This window comes from Misgurnus anguillicaudatus, chromosome 8 (assembly GCF_027580225.2).
Source record: "Misgurnus anguillicaudatus chromosome 8, ASM2758022v2, whole genome shotgun sequence".
Taxonomy (NCBI): domain Eukaryota; kingdom Metazoa; phylum Chordata; class Actinopteri; order Cypriniformes; family Cobitidae; genus Misgurnus; species Misgurnus anguillicaudatus.
Window position 1 is genome coordinate 39,953,078 of NC_073344.2, and position 20,526 is coordinate 39,973,603.

Below are 20,526 nucleotides of genomic sequence, written 5' to 3' on the forward strand. Positions count from 1 at the left end.
ACTAAACTAAACTAAACTAAACTAAACTAAACTAAACTAAACTAACAAATAACACGTTCTAGAAGTGTTTGTTGTGTCAACTCTCACTCTTTTCTATCTGCTATTAATTGGGTTTAGTGCTTTAATGGAATTGGAGTTGCTATTGCTATACATATTTAAAGGCATGCAAAGATGGGTGGTATTTGTAATTATACACTGCAAAACATTATTATTAAGAAAAAAAATCTTAGTATTTTTGTCTTGTTTTCAGTAAAATATCTAAACATTCTTAAAATAAGATGCTTTTTCTTGATGAGCAAAATGACCCAGGAAAATAAGTCTAGTTTTTACACCAAAATTTTTAAATTTAAGTGATTTTGTGCATAAAAGAAGCAAAAAAATCTGCCAATGGGGTAAGCAAATTTTTCTTGAATTTTTCTTGCATTTAGTGTTTCAGAAAAATGTTCAAGATTTTTTTGCTTACCCCATTGGCAGATTTTTTGCTTGTTTTATGCACAAAACCACCCAAATTTAACACTCTTGGTCCAAAAACTAGACTTATTTTCTTGGGTCACTTTGCTCGCCAAGAAAAATATCTTAATTTAAGAATTTTTAGATATTTTTTACCGAAAACAAGACAAAAAAACTAAGAATTTTTTTCTTGAAAATTATTTTTTGCAGTGTATGTTGTGTGGGCCAATTTTACTTGCCGTTGTGTTATCCAAATTGAGTAGCCTCTTCCATCTGTAAGTTCATCTTGTTTCTTTAAAGAGATTGGACAAATTTGTCTGCTTCCGCCGGAGTGTAGGATCTCTCCCTGTGTGTCTGTATGAGATGTTGGAAAGATGATTCTGTGCTTATGAATCCCCTTATCTCACAACGTTTTCACATGTCGTCATAGTCGCGTTGCATCTTGTGTACACCAGTAGAGAGGTCTGGGTGAAATCGGACTTGTTCGTTATTGTAGAGAACATTCCCTGTGAGTCCGGCTTCCTTTAATACTCGCTCCCTGTCTTTTGAAATTCAAAAACTTCATAAGCTGTGTCCTCAGGCATGTGAGTCGTTATTTTTGTGCCAATTCTGTGAGCCTGCTCAATTAGCAAAGTCTCCCGCGATAACATTCCTAGAGCCTCTGGTATCCTATTCTCCAGAAATGTAATCATGTCTTGGCCCTCTGTTTTCTCCGGTAGACCCAGCCATCTTACATTGTTCTGTCGGCTTCTACATTCTAAATCTTCCACTTTGTTTAAAAGAGTTTCCAACATGCTCACTTTGGATATTAGTCTATTGACGTTGTTGTCAGTGTTAGACATGTGTTACTCCCCTTCAATTTTTTATAACCATCAATTTTTATAAAGTCCACTTTTCAGGGACATTATAGTTTTCATGATGTCCTGGATTGGCTTCCCTGTCAGGGCCGCTGTCTTACACAGCTGCCGGAGCATTCATCTTAATTTTGTACTTTTTTTTCTTTTCTTTTTTGCCCCCTTTATGTGACTCTTTAATTGAAAGCAACACAAGCACAGCAATACATGAGTGCACTGGAAATAGTCTCATCAAGTCTAACACAGTATACATAGCCAAGGGTTGGTTAGTAATTCTAACTCTAACCCTTAACTTTTAGTTGTAATATTCTTTTGTTGCTGTTCTCTGATTATTTTAAAACATGGTAATAGAACATTGCTATGTCCACAACTAATATTCATTTAAAGGTGGGATGCATGATCTCTGAAAGCCAATGTTGACATTTAAAATCACCTTAACAAACACGCCCCTACCCTAATAGAATCTCGATCTTCATTTGATAGACCCGACCCACAAATTCGCAAACCCAGGCAATGATGTCAGTTAGTAGACATGCCTCTTACTGCTGATTGGCTACAAGTGTGTTTTGGTACTCGGCCCGACTCCCTTTTCCAAAACGTTTTTCAAAATTTGTGCACCCCACCTTTAAAGTATGAGTAATAAACATTATTTTAGAAAAAAAACTTGTTATATAAATTAACCTAAATTCTGTTGTTGCTAACCATGGTTTTTTTTTTTTTTTTTTTTTTTAGAGATTTTGACTCTCTTTCCAAAGAAAATGTCTACGAGAACAATCGGCTAGTGAGTATTACACCTACAGAGCATCAAACCACTCCAACTGGTTCAGAACACAGCAGCCCGATTTATCTTCCAAAGGCCCCAAAGGGCTTATGTAACCAGGGGCGGGTCTAGACAATTTTTCATGGGGGCCAGGCTCAAAGAGGGGTGGCACAATTTAACTCTTTGGGGTCGACTGCGGCGCACACCACAAACTCTTTATTTTTCAATCACTCCGCAAAGAGACTTTTATTACTGCTGATTTTGGGCATACAGATATGATCTATACATCATTTAAAATGTTACAGTGTCTAGTTTTTTTTTTTGTGTCCACTCCCAATAAAAACTGTATGTTGTGCTTTTCGCAAAATTAAGAAAATAAACATGATGCACGTTCTGTTCTCCCTCCCTCAGTAAAGTTTTTCAGAAACACATCAGAGAAATTACCTGTAACTTAACGAATACCTGTCATACAAACAAAAGATAAATGTCTACATAATGCTTGAAATGTCTACTTTTAAATGATGTAAGTGAAATCGAAAACAAATATTCTTGTCCTTCGGAGTAAACTGTATAAGAAGGTATGGGCTGAATTTTGTGTCTAAATTATTTAATCAAACATACAGTATTTGAGAGCAAAACTATTAAATTGTTGTAAAAAAATGTAATTCGCATTTAAAAAATGTTATCTTAAAATTATTTTAGTTACAAAATACAGGAATTGTTAACCAAATTTTTAGCAATATGAATTTTTCTTTGAGTAATTTCATCGCGTGTCGCTACATTTTGTTCTCTGCTATGCTGTTTTTGTTTGCGGATCAAAAATCTTTGCTTTTGAGTCAAAAAGTTTTGGATGCAAGTTCCAAGCGTCTCAGTGAAAGACCCGTTTCTATTGGCTATTGGCCACTACTGTCTAGTGATGGGCAGAGCGAGGCTTTGTGAAACACTGAAACAGTTGAATCAATTGTGTCGAGGCTTCGAAACATGGTTCAGAACCGCCTCCACAGTGACACCTAGTGGTCATTCGCACGTATTACCATAGAGCAACCTTGACAAGGTTTTAGACGAGCGCTGACAAATTGTATCCCACATGTTGATTGATTAACACAAGTGATCAGATGGGAGAGTGGATAGTGTACTCGACTCTCATGCAAAAAACACTTAAGCCTAGTTTATGGTCGCCGCGTCCGCAAGGGCGCGTTGGTGCGCGCGGCAAAAATGACGTCAACGCGGAGTGGGCGGTCGCGCGCGTTGGGTGCGCGAGACCCCATTTCGCGTGGCGCTGTGCACGGCATTTTTTGTAACTTTCCGCGTGGCTCCGCATCCGAAAATGACCGAACTCGAGGCGATTCTGTCCGAGCAGGCAAGCCTGTGACGTATCTCTTTGATAAATCCAAGCAAAACAATGTATATATTTATCTGACACTCTGGAAGTAAAGTATGGAAACTTTGCAGTTTAAAACACGAATTATTTTACATGAATCAGAATGTTTGGCTTATATTTGTATTGAATGAACCACTGGATGAGGAATAAAATATAAACCTTAAGATGTCTGTACTGTTTGTTTAGTAAAAACGTTAATGAAATGATAATGTTTAATAAAGACATATTTAAAAGATTGTTGTTTAATTCATGTAGTCATATTTATATATATCAAACTCTAATGTTAAAAGCAGTAGGGTTGTTCCAGCGGACGACTTCTTCTATCCTCTTCTTTGTGTTTGTTTTTGACTTTATTGCTCGCGTCGCCGCCTGGTGGTTAAAAAAATAGTGCAACGGCAAGCGCGTTAACTATAAACGCCTCGTCCGTTTGGTGAGACGCGCGCGCGATCCGCGGAGGCTTGCGTTGCGGACCAAAGCGCGAGTATAACCAGCCCTTTTGGATCGAATCCCTGGAAACGCGTTACTATTTCCATCTTCACAATGAAGTTACATATTTGTTGTTGTTTTAACATCTGTTTTACAACTACATGAGCTTTTAGGCTCACCATTGTCAATAACTATAAGCTGGTCTATTTAATAAATAAATTGAATAGAGATAAATACCACATAAACAATAAGGAATTAATAAAATATATCAAGCCACCATGTCACATATAAATATCTGCTGTGTGTGGAAGGAATTAGCCTACTTCTTTTTTTACAGATAATTTCTCCAGCCTTTAAAAAACTCCTCTTACAAAAACCCACAAGGTCAATATGCGTTTATTTCACTTTTATACAGATGTGCGATTGTGTTGTCTGTTCCCGACCGTGCAAATCAAACGCTGATTCGGCAGACCACACCTGATGAAACACTTGGTGAAACACTTCGAGGCTTCATTTGGTCATAGTCACGTGACATGGGTGTTTTGAATCGCGCTTCGGATCAGTGTTTCGACCCATCTGCGCTTCGGGGCATAGATATGTATAAAGGCTAGATGGCTCAAGGCGGAGTCCCTAACGGCATCACCTGGCGGCCATCTTAGGACAGGGCGCTCGCTCACTCGTAGCATTGAGTTTAATGGTGCAGGTACTTTTAAATGACCATAACTTGCTCAATTTTCTACCGATTTTCAAACGGTTTGGGTTTTTACAATGTTATTAACGTGGCTATAATTCTGGATGCTTTAACATGTTTCATGAATTTATTTTTTATTTTTAGTATAGGTATGCAGTGTCATAGGTACATCTTTGACGTTTATAACAAACCAAACCGTTTGAAAATCGGTAAAAAATTAAGCAAGTTATGGTCATTTAAAAGTACCTGCATCATTAAAACTCAATGCTACGAGTGAGCGAGCGCCCTGTCCTAAGATGGCCGCCAAAATGCGGACGTTGCACTCAATTGGCCAGCAGCGCGGACGAGCCATCTAGCCTTTATATCTATGCTTCGGGGTCTCGCAAAGCTTCGGAACGACTGTTTCGCGTCAGCCATCCCTACTACTGTCACCATTTGGCCACGCCCACCACGGAAGTCTGCCACCGAGGAGAGAGATGCTGTGCTATGGAGAGCGGCATTGTTTGTAAGGTACGAAAGATCATTTAATGTCATAAACTCTGTGGAATGTGTATAAAAATGAATATCTTGTCTTTAACCATCCATATGTTTTAATCTCTCTTATCTAAATATGCAACGTTAGTTATTAGCATTAGCTTCCGGAGGCTAGTGCGTCCAGAGTTTGCTTTATTCAGCTAACGCTAATTTTTACACAGATATTAATACCACGCTTTTATTAGTAAGTTAATCACTTACTGCATACGGACATAAAATTTACTCATGATGTGCCGCAAGTTTGCTGTTGTTGCAGGCTGAATATTTTTGCGTAATTGACTACTAAATTAGTATTTCTTTTTTTGATAAATTATACAATTAATTCTAGCATAGCAGCTATGACATATAATAGAGTAAGATCATGCGGGCATTTAATGACATTGATCCAAATATGACTATGCCAAAAATGTTAGATTAAACAGATACAAGAAGCAAGTCCAGTTCACTAGTTCTTAGTTTTACTAGACCTCTCTTTTAGTCAGGAAAATTACTTTGTCCATTGCTCAAAGATAGAAAACTCTGAGGTGAGTTAATGCTTTTACTTAACCACAAGGTACAGAGATGAGAGCATCAGGCAGAGGACAAAATGATAAAGAATAAAATAAAAATGGTTTATTGAATAATCTTAGCTGCACTGTCAATGGTCTGTCTGACTCGTCTTGTAACATATTTTATAAAATATTACTTTGTCTTATGACATTATCAAAAATCTTTAGCCAGAGGAGACCACTGATATACCTATATCTACTTATGAAGACAATGCGTCACCCAACATAAATAATCTGCAGTAATGAAACAACAAGCAAAATAGTTTAGGATAAAAGGAATGAATATGAAAAATGTGTAAATGTAAATAAATATATTGGTAACTAAACAAAATTAATTAATAAAATCCAGTATTAAAGAAATTTTGATATGAAGATCTTTTAAAAGTAGCAAGTAGACCAGACTTTAATGACAAACTGTGATTTGTGACATAAAAGTAATTTGTGCTTCTTGTGTTGCAGGAATGAATGGGAGGATTGTAATCAGAGAGGCCAAGAAAGATGTCAATATCACTTTGTAATGCAAGATCTGTTGTGGAGAGGATGCATTGTGGCATCCTCATCTCTGCTGTTGACTTCAAACAATTCAATTTTGTTCACATTTATTTGTATAGCGCTTTTAACAGTTTGGAAGTCCTTGTGATGGCCGATGTCAACTTTCCTTATGTGAAGGGTCATCTGATAGAGACAGGATCCAGACTGGAGCTGGTGTAATCTGAAGTTTAAAAAAAAAGCAAATAGAGAAAATTACCATAGCTGCTGTTTAGAGCTTTTTAGGTTAAGGATAATTAAAAAAAAAAGTTATTTTAACTTAATGCAAAGTTACAGGATGAAATTATGTTTATGCACACTGAAGAGGTGTCTTTAGGCTAGATTTAAACTGGGAGAGAGTGTCTGAACAGTGTCAGTAAGGCTGTTCCAGAGTTTCCATAGGTGGAAAAAAGCTTGCCCTGCTTTGGTAGATTTTGCTATCCTAGGAACTACTAAAAGTCTGGAGTTTTGAGATATTATGGAGCATGATTGTTTGTAGCATACTAGAAGTTCTGTCTGTAGGAGCTAAACCATTTGGGACTTTATAAGTGAGTAGCAATATTTTGTAATCGATACAGAATTTAACTGGTAACTATTGTAGAGATGCTAAATTTGGGGTATTATGAACTTGCGTGACCTTGTCAGAACTCTAGCAGCTGGGATTTTGCACTAATTGTAGCCTAATAATTAAGGATGCAGGACAACCACCCAGTAATCTAATCTAGATGTCATAAATGCATGAACAAGGTTCTTCACATCGGAGACGGTTGATATGTTCTGCTGGAAGAAGGCTGCTTTTGTGATGTGAGATATGGGTTTCAAAAGAAAGATTTCTGTCTAATAAAAGTCATTTGCTGAGGTGGCCAACATCCTTCTATTTGAAAACTGTACTCCAAATTATTCTGCTTACAGCTCTTTAGTCCCATGAGTAGTCCAAGTATCTTCATGTAACTTTTTTTTATCAGATCTTGGAATCCCCAGCCATCCTTCCTGTCATTGCCTGACTTCAATGTAACCTCTAGTGAAGAATTATCTGAGAAATAAATACAAGTTACTGAGATACAAAATGATAAACAAGTGTTGTATAATTAGTGTCTTACTAAACATTACATGGGCCTTTGGACAAAACATTTTGGGGCGGTTTCCCGGACAGGGATTAGACTAGTCCTAGACTAAAATAAATGTAAGAGCTGTCAAAACTTAAAACAACTTGCGCTGACATATCTTAAAATACATCAGTGCCCTTTGTTTTGCCTCAAAATGCACACAAGTAACGTTTTTAGTAAGGCATGTTTGTTAAACCTTGTTATATTTCCTAATTAAACTAAGGCCTAATCCTGGTTTAAGATAATCCCTGTCCAGGAAACTGCCCTTAAATGTTTTTTCATTTGTAAATGGATTTGAATAAAAGGCATCTGCTATGTGAATAAACATACATTCAAATTTCTTCAACTGGATATTGTTTGAATACATAAACATTTACATAAGTGCCATTACAGGATTAATTCTTCACATATTGAGTAATATTTAAGCAGTATCAACACTTAGAAATTCCAATGTAAAAATATAGTCGTGCAATTACATAATATGTAATTAATATTAATATTTGTTTTTGTGTCCGTATGCAGTAAGTGGTATTAATATCTGTGTAAGACTTAGCGTTAGCTGGATAAAGCAAACTCTGGACGCAAAAGCCTCCGGAAGCTAATGCTAATAACTAACGTTGCATATTTAGATAAGAGAGATTAAAACATATGGATGGTTGAACACAAGATATTCATTTTTACTAATTATGTACGTTTATAAATCATGTTTTCGTTCATAACTTATGAATCGATCAGCAGTTCAGCACTTCAAAGTCTGTATAAGTACTTTGTTAATACAATATTCTATAAGTGCTTAAATATAGGCTGTTATTCACATAACCTTAAATAACGTATAATCTGATCTAGGATCTTAATTAAATTTGGACTCCTATATCAGATTATACATTGTTTGGCGTTGGGGATAACAGCATAGGTCCTAAGCAAAGCAACTGATTTCTGGTGTTCTGTCAAAGTCTGTTCTCTTCCCTTTAGTGTTGCGTTTTTATCACAGTATGTTTTTATATATTTATAAAGACTAAAGATTTGAATGGTTTATACAAAAAATAATAATAATAATTTAACGTATTCTATAATACAGTTTATTAAATATTTCATACTTTCCCCAGTTTTCTATTTTGGTATTTTTTTATAACCTGTTTTAATAAAATTGTTTTAATAATTATTATGTGGACATTCTTAATAAATATAGCACAAACCCATGATGTTAAGTGTTATTTATATATAAACAGGCTGGGGCATATTAATTTGTATGCATGTAACAAAATAATTGTAGAACAAACACGTAGGCTATATATATAAGGTAAAAAGAAATAATAGAAAATTGGAAAATTATGAAATATTTAATAAATGGTATAGTTTAATACATGAAAGTATTACTTTTTAAAATGAAGTGAATTATACTGTAAAAATAATTGACTTACCATTAAAGGACAATAAAGATACATTACATACATGCACACAAACACATCTCAGTAGCCAAGCCATTAAAACATTTAATATATATAGATAATAAACGTAATGCTATTAAAACACCAGACTAAAGGGAAACACAGAATTCACCGCCATGTGAAACTCCGTTAGACTGACACCTAGTGTTGACTGTTTTCATAGCACATCTGTGCTCGTGGATGTTTCAATGCAAACCACGCAACTTAAGTCTCAAAACTCGTATGAACAGAACAGGATTAATGCAGGCGCGTCGCCTGATCCACAAATGCGGATCCTCTTTTTTGCGTGCACAAATTGTGAAATAATGATACGAAATATGCCAACTGAATTCAAAAATATGTCTCTGTTTGTACAAATCGATGCACATTCACGTAAATATTAAAATTCGCAGACACAAAATCAAAGACATCTTTTTAGTTCATTCATTGATAGTTGTTTGTATTTGGCTCATAAAATGCTTTAAACAGCGAAATGAAAGTCTCAATATACAAATGAACAGAACGGGATTAATGCACGCGTGTCACCTGATCCACAAATGCACATCTCCCTTTTTGCACGCGCGAATTATGATATTTGAATACACAATAAAACATGTGTATTTGTACATTTGTACAAATCGATACACGTTCATTCAAATTCTGAATTTCACATATTCAAATCTAAAGACATTTGTTTGTGGATAGTAAAATACATTTGTAACATGCATCCAGTTCACAGATAACTGTGCATGTATTTGTTAATAATATTGAGTCTAATTTCTTTTCATAGATACACACAGGTACACAACCCCAATATATGCCTACATAGACAGAATTACAGTTCATATCTGTTTAATATTTGTTAAAATATCTGTTTTGATATAGATATAATCAGTTATGTCTTAAGTAAATGTTTGAATAACTGTTAGGGAAAATGTCAATTAAATGTCAATCAAACAATAAAAAAAGAAAAAGTTTAACATATATTGATATTGTTTTTGACTTTGTGTGTGCCAAATCTATTAGTTTTACCAATGATTTTAAGGTTTGGATGCAATGATTTTGTTTTTAACCCTAAAATGTTTTAACATTTTATTTTAGTAACACAAATACAAAATGATATAAAACAAGAACACAGCCTGTCATGTTGTTTTTAAAGCTAAGTTGCTATGGCTGGATGCTTCAAACTGCTTGCCTTAGCTTTTACAGGGTTGAAATGAAAAATTTTAGCATACATTTGACAGCATAAAAAAGTAGAGAAGTCTCTTAATCTTTGAACATTTATCAGACAGAAGTATTAACTTTTGTTAGAACTGTGGTACCGTTTTATAATTGTAATAATAAAGCTGTATAATTGCATTAAAACTGTTATGTAGTAAAATTGGGTTTTAGTATGCTGTTTTGCATGTTTCTTCTCTTTTGTGATATGACACTTTTTTTTTAAAGGCATTTGAAGTTGCGGAGCATGAGTTGAATATTCCAGCCCTGCTGGATCCAGAAGACATGGTGTCCATGAGCGTGCCTGACAGATTAAGTATTATTACCTATGTCTCTCAGTATTACAACTTCTTCACCAACAAATATCATGGTAAGTGTTGAAAATCGCAAACAAAGATCATACCATGTTTCCAAGACATGTAGCTCAGATCACATAAGATCACCTTGTGTTATTAACTCTTTTCCCCCAGCATTTAAAAAACAAGTTGCCAGCCAGCGCCAGCATTTTTTATGATTTATACAAAAGTTGAATGCCTTCCAGAAAATGTTTTTCTTTAAATATATAAACACTATATAAACACACATTATATCAATATCAAATTAAAGAACAGACCCTTTGCTTTTAAACAACCAGAGACTGTGAGATACTGTGGCAGTGATGACGTCACATGTCGATTAGCATATATATATGACGTCATTGCATCGTGTTTTACTCTTTGATTTGTCACATTATATTGCATTTTAACACAAATGAATGCTATTTTTAGATATTATCTGGTCTGTTGCAGGGCTATGAACCAGAATTTTTTCCCAATTGGTTCATTCCGAACAGAAACAGTATTTTAACGTTTCCGGTCTTCGATTCAACCCTAGAGTTGACGTTCCTGAACCGGTTAGAACAAAAAAATAAAGTTCCTGAACCGGTTAATAACGTTCCATGTCAGCTGTGGGACATATAAATAAGTGGGCTGATCATCAGGACATAAGGACACTTAAATTATTAGTCTACATAATTTTCCTTAATTCTCTGTCTTGTCATCAAACATTAAAAAAGGCTACATTATGTAAGCGGCATAACTGTAATTCTGACATGCATACATTTCTTGAGTGCACTTAAACACGCGCGCGCACACACAGACTGAGGACGAATTCCAAACTGCGCTTCAGGAAGAAGATGCAGCATAAACAGTCACTCCACATAAAGTGAAAATTACGTTGTGTTTCAGTGCTTTATTCGCCAAATGTATTTTAATGGACTACAGTATGAGACACAGTAGCGCAATTCTCTCTCAAGTTTATACATCAAGAGTTCTGATCTTTGAAGGGCATAGGGATAATTACCTTTGATTGGAGTTGGAGTGGACACATTCAACTGCATGTGCATCTGTGCGTACAGAAAATTGTTCACTTTAGCGCCTTTTTGTGGTTAAATTGTTTAAAATCACTTGTTAACATTCGCAAGCCTTTGAAACACGTGCAAATCACATATTAATCCGCATATCGCATGCGAGCCGAAGTGTAGGTCATGATCTGTACGGATCACGGATCAACTGCGATCCGTTACACCACTAATTAGTATTAAAACAAACATCTTGAGATACTTGGGTAGCCTACAATATTTACCTCTTATTTTTGAGCATTAGAGACTTGGGCTTGAGGCTACTTGCTGGTGGCAAGCTTCTCATTTCTCAGATGAGTCAGCGACGACTGGAAGTGAACTTAACCTGGTCAAATTACACAGAAATCTTGTCAAAGAACAGAAAAAATAACGGTATTAACCGGTTACCATTATTTTCAATAAACGGTTCCGTTCTGGAACATATATTTTTAAAAAGTTTCTGGTTTTCGTTTTCATTCCGTGAACCGGTTCAAGGCTTGGTTTGTTGTCTATAAAATAGTGACTAAACACAACCCAGTAATGACCCACGACCCAGCAACTCATTGTTTAATCCAATCAGCTCTTTCTTTAACTGCTGCTAAAAACAAGACATCGTCTGACAAAATCACCATACATTTGAAGCCGAACTGATGTTGCTCTTCTCATCAGTGTTGTTGCGTTACTTGACCCACGACCCAGCAACTCATTGTTTAATCCAATCAGCTCTTTCTTTAAAGGGGACATTCCACAAGACGTTTTTAAGATATTAAATAAATATTTGATGTCCCCAGAGTACATTATATGAAGTTTTAGCTCAAAATACCATATAGGTAATTTATTGTGGCATGTTAAAATAGGCACTTTATGGGTCTAAGCAAAAATGCACCGTTTTTGTGTGTATCCCTTTAAATCCAAATGAGCTGCTCAGGTGGGCGGAGTCTCAAGCGCTCGCGCTGTAGACATGACAGAGAATCGAGGGAGATTCTCTTACGAAAGAAGATGGTAAGCGATGTTATGGTAAGCGATGTTAAGCATTATATATTTGAACCAGTTTAAAAAGTCAATCATTTGTTTTATGCATAGCCTACGAAATACATGTTCATCAGCAGATGGGGAACATTGTGGGATTAAAATAAAGACTTTTAGGTCTCATGCCGCCCGTGTTTTAAACAGGCACAATGATTTTCAGCATGTTACAAATAAATACACTTCCACAAACACTCAGAAGTTTACTTTTTGAGCAAATCACACAAGCACATTTAAATGATCTGCAATAAAACAACGTGTTTAATGCTTTAACTTTAGAGAAACAGATCAAATGACATGTTTAAGTTTATTGTGTACACATATTGAAGATATTCGCGTTTCTGTCAGTCTCTCACTCTCTGTCTTGTAACTCCTCGTATTCATTTGAAACTTCAGAGAAACATTAAACAACATATTTATGCTTATTGTGTATGATAATGAATACGCGTTGTTCTCTCACTCTGTCTCGTGGAGTGCATTAATCCTCGTGTTCATTCATATCAACTTCAGAGAAACATATTAAACAACATACTTGTATTGATGAAAGTGAACCGTCGCTCACTCGCGCTCTCTCACTCTGTCTTGCACTAAGGTAATTAATCCTCATCTTCAACCTTAAGAAAGACCTTTAAAACTTCAAGTTATAAGATTGTAGGCTACTGTTTGTGTTTGAGGAAATACAAACGCGTCGTGCTGTCAGTCATTCTTTCTCTCCGTCTCTCGCCCTCTCTTCATGGTTGGATAGTGCAGATGAAGGGGCGGTATCATTATAATAAGATCCCCTTAATACGTCATGGGGGGAGCGAAATCCGCATGACCAGAGTTGGAAAAAGTAATAAAATATTGTACTCAAGTAAAAGTAAAGTTACTTTAATAATATTTTACTTAAGTAAAAGTAAAGTTACTGCTCTAAAAATCTACTCAAGTAAAAGTAAAAAGTAAGTAATTTTAAATTTACTCAGAGTAAAAGTTACAGTTACAGAATTGTTTAATGATTTTTACATGTGAGTTATGCACTTTTGAAGGTGGTCAACAGCTAGTAAATACAATCACTAGTAAGGTTGTAATTGATGTATTGCTGGTAACATGCATTATTTTATTTAACTATATATAGTTTAAATGAGCATATAATGAGATGAGTGCCATGGCTTTATACTTTTGACACGTTTATTGTCTTCCCTGACCTGGGTACCTGATGTCAGACCGTTATTCTTCTTTCACACTCTCTCTCTCTCTCTCTCTCTCTCTCTCTCTCTCTCTCTCTCATGTCCGCATTCTCGAGGACATTCTGAAGTTGTGTTTGACTTGACACGAAGCTGCTAGACCTCGGAAGATATTGCGCATGGTATTAAAAACGCGTCGTGCAAATGAGCGGTAAAAACCTGGTCTGCAATTTCATACTGAAGAGCATGAATCCTACCTTTCATAGGAATGAAACACTCGCTCCGCGTCAGTGGAAAGTGGTCGCTTAAATATGGCCAGGGGTTTCCTTCATAAGATTTGAACTGAGGCGGGTCTGCATTAGCGCGCGCCTGTCTCGTCCGTTTCCATGGTTCTTTTTGCGTGTTCCACCACCCATCAATCATCCGTTGCGCGTCTTTTCACCTAGCTTTTTTAAAATATTTTTTACTCAGTAACGGATATGATTTAAAATGTAGCTAAGTACAATACTTAAAAAAAAACATACCTCAGTAAAAGTAAAAGTACAGATTTTAAAAACTACTCAAAAAATTAAAAGTACACAAACAAACTACTCAATTACAGTAACATGAGTAAATGTAATTCGTTACTTTCCACCTCTGTGCATGACCTATATATTCACATGCTTGCAGAGAGAGCCTTACCAAAACAAAGTTACAGGGTTGCTACTTTTCATGTTTTCTGGGTTGGTAGAAGCACGGGGGACCCGATTATAGCACTTAAACATGGAAAAAGTTTGATTTTCATGGAATGTCCCCTTTAACTGCTGCTAAAAATGGGACATCGTCTGACAAAATCACCATACATTTGAAGCCGAACTGATGTTGCTCTTCTCATCAGTGTTGCTGCGTTACTTTTTAATTTTAAATATGAGTGGTAGTTTTGAGTGCTGAGCGCTCAATACAATGAATTAAGCCATTGAATTCGGGCTAAATGCAATAATTGGACTCATGAAATTTTTGATTCTCATCTGTGACAGTGTTTTGTATATGCTACTGCGCAACCTATTTATGCAGACACTATACGTCATCGGCGTGTTAACGTGCACTCACCTCCCATCTGTAAATGGCCTGGGAACTTTCCTGCTAAATTAACAATCTGCACAGGAGCCACAAAACGAATTTTTTTTTGTTTGAAACAACAACGACAACAACGTATGGATTAGCAAATAGCAAAAACCTAAATTAACATTGGTAACTTTACTGCTTTACCATGAGATGCAAACAGCTGTGGGAGGCAAAGGGTCTGAAAATGTTTTCAATGTTTATTTTGATAAGGTATGTATGCGATATGATTGTATTTACATGGATTCATATATTCTACTTTGATGGAACATTGTGTTTCTTCTGAAGTTTGCGTTCCTTTGCGAATTAGCGTAACAATATACTACTACGTCTACAGTACCGAAAACGTGCTTTAAAGGGATAGTTCGTCCAAAAATGATATTAAACCCATGATAAATCATGGGATCATTTTTGGCCGAACTATCCCTTTAACTACCCTGCTAAAAAACAATAGAAACATAACAGAAATTCTATTGGGTTTAATGGTTTTAATGGGAATTTTATTGATTGTAATGGAAACTATAATGGTCTCTGTGAGTCGTCGGCCATTAGGACCAGGCAAAGGCTGGAACACGGGCTTGGCAGGGGGCTCTGTAGTGCCCCCTGTAATGCAAAAACAAACATTGGTGCACAGATCGGGCAAACATGTACGCACATGTACGAGAGTTGGAACATATAGATCTCATCGACCCGAACAACTTTCGCCCTCAAACATTTTAACTCCGCCCAACAGGAAGTCGGCCATTTTGGATGGTTTCAAAAGTGCATGCGGTAAACTTTTAAATACTCCTAGGGAATTCAAGCGATTGACATCAAACGTGTTGAACATGATGCTGAGACATTGGACTTGCTAAATAGCAAAGGGATTTTTTGATATCTCGAATGGTGCTGCCATGGCGAGGTGACAAAATTATGCCGAAATCAGAGAAACAGGAAGTGTCTAATATCTAAGGTAAAAATTGTCTTATTGTGATGACACGCGGAGGGTATGTTCGGCCAAAGATTCTGATTGCATCAAAGTGCCTATTGTGGGTCTTAATCATAGTGCCACCAACAGGTGCCAGGGAGTGGTGCCAGTCAATAAAGGTGGATATTTTGACAGTCGCATGCGGTTAACTTTCAAATACTCCTCCTAGAGGATTCATGGGATTGACATCGCCCATTCCGCAAAATTTACACACTACTGTCTGGTGAGCTTATTGTCCTCTATTTATAATACTAATATCACCTATACATCCCACCCCGCATTCCAGAACAATATCATCTGGCCCTTATGCATCAAATAGATATATTTGCAAACAAAGCCCAATCAAGAAAAAAGGAACAGCTAGGTATATTTTATAAATAATAAGATACAGATAGTTTGAAATATTGCTACATAAAAACAATCAAATTATCAACTAATTAATTTCCTAAATACTTATTTAATCATCTAAAAACTTATTAAAACTCAATATAGTATCAAACATATTTAAAATCAATAATATGTTTGTTGCTACCAAAGAAATGATTCAAAAAGTGAATTTTTAACAGTTTAGAAGGACAGTTATTTCATGTAATGTGCGAGGTGCACAGGAAAATTTTGCTACCCTTCAGGCCCAACGTTGTAAAATTACAAAATTGACATAACAAGCTTAAAATCTTATATAATCAAATCATTCAACTGTATCTTAAAATTTGCATGATCTAGACACATAACTAATCACAGAAAAAATATTTTTACTTGCGTGGTTGTTGATTTATTTAGTCCAGAAAAAATGGGCATATTCTTCAAGGCAGGTTTGCAGGTTTTGTAAGTTTACAGCCAGGAAAACAAACCTATTTATGAAGTCTACTATTTAAAAGCATTTCAGGTATAAACAATAGGACTTTTAAGTTGTGTAAATGTGGTTTTAAAGAGAAAAAAAATATTTACAGGAATATTTTATTAGACCTTAAACTGATTGTATTATTACAACTGAGGGCTTTACAGGGTTAAACCTGGGAGAAATGATATGGGGTTTAAAATTGGCAGTTAAAAGGAATATGTATGTTAAAAAACTTATATTAAGGAGGTACACTCATGACCTTCCAACAGTTGGTTGACAAATATACACTTCCCCAAACTCATTTCTGTAAATATCTCCAAATTAGTGTATTTATATTACACAATACTGTATGGTGAGTAAATATACTCCAAAATAAAAACATTTAGAACCTCAGTTCTCTATTTTAGAACAAATTACTCTGAATCATATGAATGATAGAGGAAAGATCTCTGTGCTTTACAAGACATTACTGTCTGGATCAGGGCCTGAAATTTTACCCCCGACCACGCGCCAAATGCGGGTGGATTTTGCAATTGGCAGGTAGCCAATGCGAATCAGTGATGCTCGGGTCAATGTATAAACAACCCACTCCCGACCGACATTTTCAACAAACCCGGCCGCAATTGTTCAAAATAGTTTTTAAACTCAACCGACTGACCGCGGCCCGAATATCATTAAAATATTTTTGGATGACTCGTAACCGGCACCCGCTTATTTCTTATCAACCTGCGCATATCACTGATGCAAATTGAGTGATTCATTTGAGAGGATGCGACTGCTGTTTTACAACGTTCATGCGATTGGAAAGAAGATGAGGCACTTCTCTCACTACGTTTGGATGTGCGAGTAAGGATTAAACTGTTGGTGAGGTGGGACGAGAACGCAATGCTGACATAGGCTACAGTATAATCACAGTTGCACAGATGTGTAGTGCTGCTGTGATGGATCAGAACTCTTGATGTGTAAACTTTAAAGAGAGTTGCGCTACTATGCCTTATACTGTATTACATTAACAAACATTTTGCGAATAGAGTAATGAAAAACCATGTACAGTTGTGTTCAAAATTATTCAACCCCCAATGCTGTTAAGGGTTTTAGGGAATTTAGTGTACATTTGTAATTGTATTCAGAATGAAATCCTACAATGACTTCTTAAAGAACCATATGCAACTAAAATGACATCAATTGGTTTTGTAATATAGTAGTAAATGTTTCTTTTGTGAATTCTTCATTGACACAATTATTCAACCCCTTAAAGAACTACCACTCTGAAGAACAGAGGTTCATTGAAGTGTTTTCAATCAGGTATTGAAAACACCTATGGATGTCAGGGAACAGCAATAACGCCTAATAAGCACCAATTAGGCAGCTTTAAAATGACTGTGATACTCAACTCCTTCTAAACATTTACTGGTGTGGTTACAAACATGGTGAAGTCAAAAGAATGGTCCAGGAAGACAAGAGAAGAGGTGATTAATCTTCACAGGAAGGGCAATGGCTATAAGAAGATTGCAAAGATGTTAAACATACCAAGAGACACCATAAGAAGCATCATTCGCAAATTCAAGGCAAAGGGCACTGTTGAAACGCTTCCTGGTCGTGGCAGAAAAAAGATGCTAACTGCGACTGCTGTGCGCTATCTGAAGCGTAGAGTGGAAAAAAGTCCCTGTGTGACTGCTGAGGAACTGAGAAAAGATTTGTCAGATGTGGGTACTGAAGTTTCTGCTCAGACAATACGGCGCACCCTGCGTACTGAAGGCCTCCATGCCAGAACTCCCAGGCGCACCCCCTTGCTGTCTCCAAAGAATAAGAAGAGTCGACTGCAGTATGCCAAAAGTCATGTGGACAAACCACAGAAGTTTTGGGATAGTGTTCTGTGGAAAATTAGAACTGTTTGGGCCCATGGATCAACGCTATGTTTGGAGGAGGAAAAACAAGGCCTATGAAGAAAAGAACACCTTGCCTACTGTGAAGCATGGTGGGGGGTCAATCATGCTTTGGGGCTGTTTTGCTTCTGCAGGTACAGGGAAACTTCAGCGTGTGCAAGGTACCATGAATTCTCTTCAGTACCAGGAGATATTGGATGACAATGTGTTGCAGTCCGTCACAAACCTGAGGCTTGGGACACGTTGGACCTTTCAACAGGACAATGATCCCAAGCATACCTCCAAATCCACTAGAGCATGGTTGCAGAAAAAAGGCTGGAACATTTTGAAGTGGCCATCGCAGTCACCAGACTTAAATCCGATTGAGAACCTCTGGTGGGAATTAAAGAAAGCAGTTGCAGTGCGCAAGCCTAAGAATGTGACTGAACTGGAGGCTTTTGCCCATGATGAATGGGCGAAGATACCCGTAGATCGCTGCAAGACACTTGTGTCGAGCTATGCTTCACGTTTAAAAGCTGTTTTAACTGTAAAAGGATGTTGTACTAAGTACTAAGATTGAATGTCATTTGGGGGTTGAATAAAACTGAAAATGATGTGAGCACAGAAAAGACATTTGTGGTTATTTCATTATAAATGTTATGTTATATTTGTCTGACCTACACATGCCTCTTTGATGTAATTGTAAGCAGGATGACTGAATGATCAAAATCAATGTCAAACCGGCCAAAACAATCAATTTCAGTTGGGGTTGAATAATTTTGAACACAACTGTATGTGGGGCGTTTATGTGCGCAGTTTGTGCCCCCTCTGTCTCTGTGTACACGCGCTGGTTTAAGGGCACTCAATAGGGCACATCGGAGAGACGCGTCCCCAAAAGCAATAAAATCTTTCTGCTCTTGACAGGGCACATATAAACAAAATTATCTCAACAGTATTCTTTTTCTAATAAAACATTTCTTTATGTCTTAAGTGTATGTATAGAGAGTCAAAAACCAGTCTGTGCTTGTCTGAAAGAGACAGTAACCTCAATTAACCTACTTAAGTCTGTGTCATTAACTCATTCACCGCCAGCCTTTTTGAGAAAAGTTGCCCACCTGCATTTTTGTGATTTTAACAAAATTTTCACAAAATTCCTTGCAGGAAAAATCATTTTCTATAAATATATAAACATACAAATTATATCAAATTAAAGAACACACCCTCTGCTTTCAAACAAACAATAAACAAACAAACAAACAAACAAAATGGGGAAAAAAACGTTTCATTATATATTTACTTTTTCTACTTAATTTAACCACTGAAATGTGGATATTTCTCTTCAAAAATACAACATTTTGAGGAAAAAGCTTAAAAAATTGCGTTTTTGTAAAGGAATTTATGTTAGAGATCAGACTCAGAATGACTATCAAACATAAAGGCAGTTAAAATAAAACATAAACTCTTTTTAACTTCCGTTTCTGATAAATTCGATTTGGCGCCATCTGGTGGATAAAAGCGGTATTACACTTTCACTTTGAAATTCGTCCAAAAAGGCATATTTATTAGTTAAATATGAACTCATAAATGACGAGATAACTCGTCAATGGCGGGGACTGAGTTAATGTTAATCGAACAACCTAGAACAAAGAGAAATTCACTTCTGTAGCTCTAAAAATAATTATATTTAATTCATACAATAAAGACAGTGTTATCATTCACTATTCAGGCAAAAAAACTGGATGGTAAAAAGTCACTGTGACAGGTGGATTTCTAAATCCACCTGCCACAGTGGCTGGTGGTCAAAAAAGTTAACTTCAGGCCCTGGTCTGGATCAAAGGGGAGCATCCTTCAGGCATACCTCTCAGCATGGAAAAGAGATCTCCAGGTGGAGATCACTGTGGAGGAATGGGAACAATCTTGCCTTTTAGCTCAAATTCAATCCATCAATACTAGATGTAGAATACTACAATATAAATGGATGTTCAGGACATATATCACCCCAGTTAAATTGCATAGGATTAACTCTAATATGCCAGACAATTGCATAAAATGTAATAATGAAACTGGTAAACATGTGGCAAAATAGAGAGTTACAGGAGTTCTGGGAGGAGGTTTTGGATTTTAGCAGTTCATGCTCTAAAATTAGCTTAATAAAATCGGCATGGGAAACACAACAGAAAAACCTCATTCACACAGCTCTTTGATCCCAGAAAATACCCGTAAAATTGCCAGACAAGCCTCTGTGTAAACGCAAACACATAC

At 36.4% G+C, this 20,526-nt stretch overlaps 1 protein-coding gene across 3 annotated transcripts in view; it reads left to right on the forward strand.

Moving 5' to 3' along the window:
* The window catches only part of micall1a (MICAL-like 1a), a 118,899-nt gene that overhangs the window by 46,827 nt on the left and 51,546 nt on the right, over positions 1-20,526 (forward strand). For 2 of the 3 annotated variants that reach the window (XM_055213413.2, XM_073870905.1), the window contains exons 2-3: positions 2,037-2,085; positions 10,152-10,293. In XM_055213413.2, the coding sequence (XP_055069388.2) occupies positions 2,037-2,085; positions 10,152-10,293 (191 nt within the window). The remainder of the gene's footprint in view (positions 1-2,036; positions 2,086-10,151; positions 10,294-20,526) is intronic. The other variant, XM_055213415.2, reaches the window with a different exon arrangement.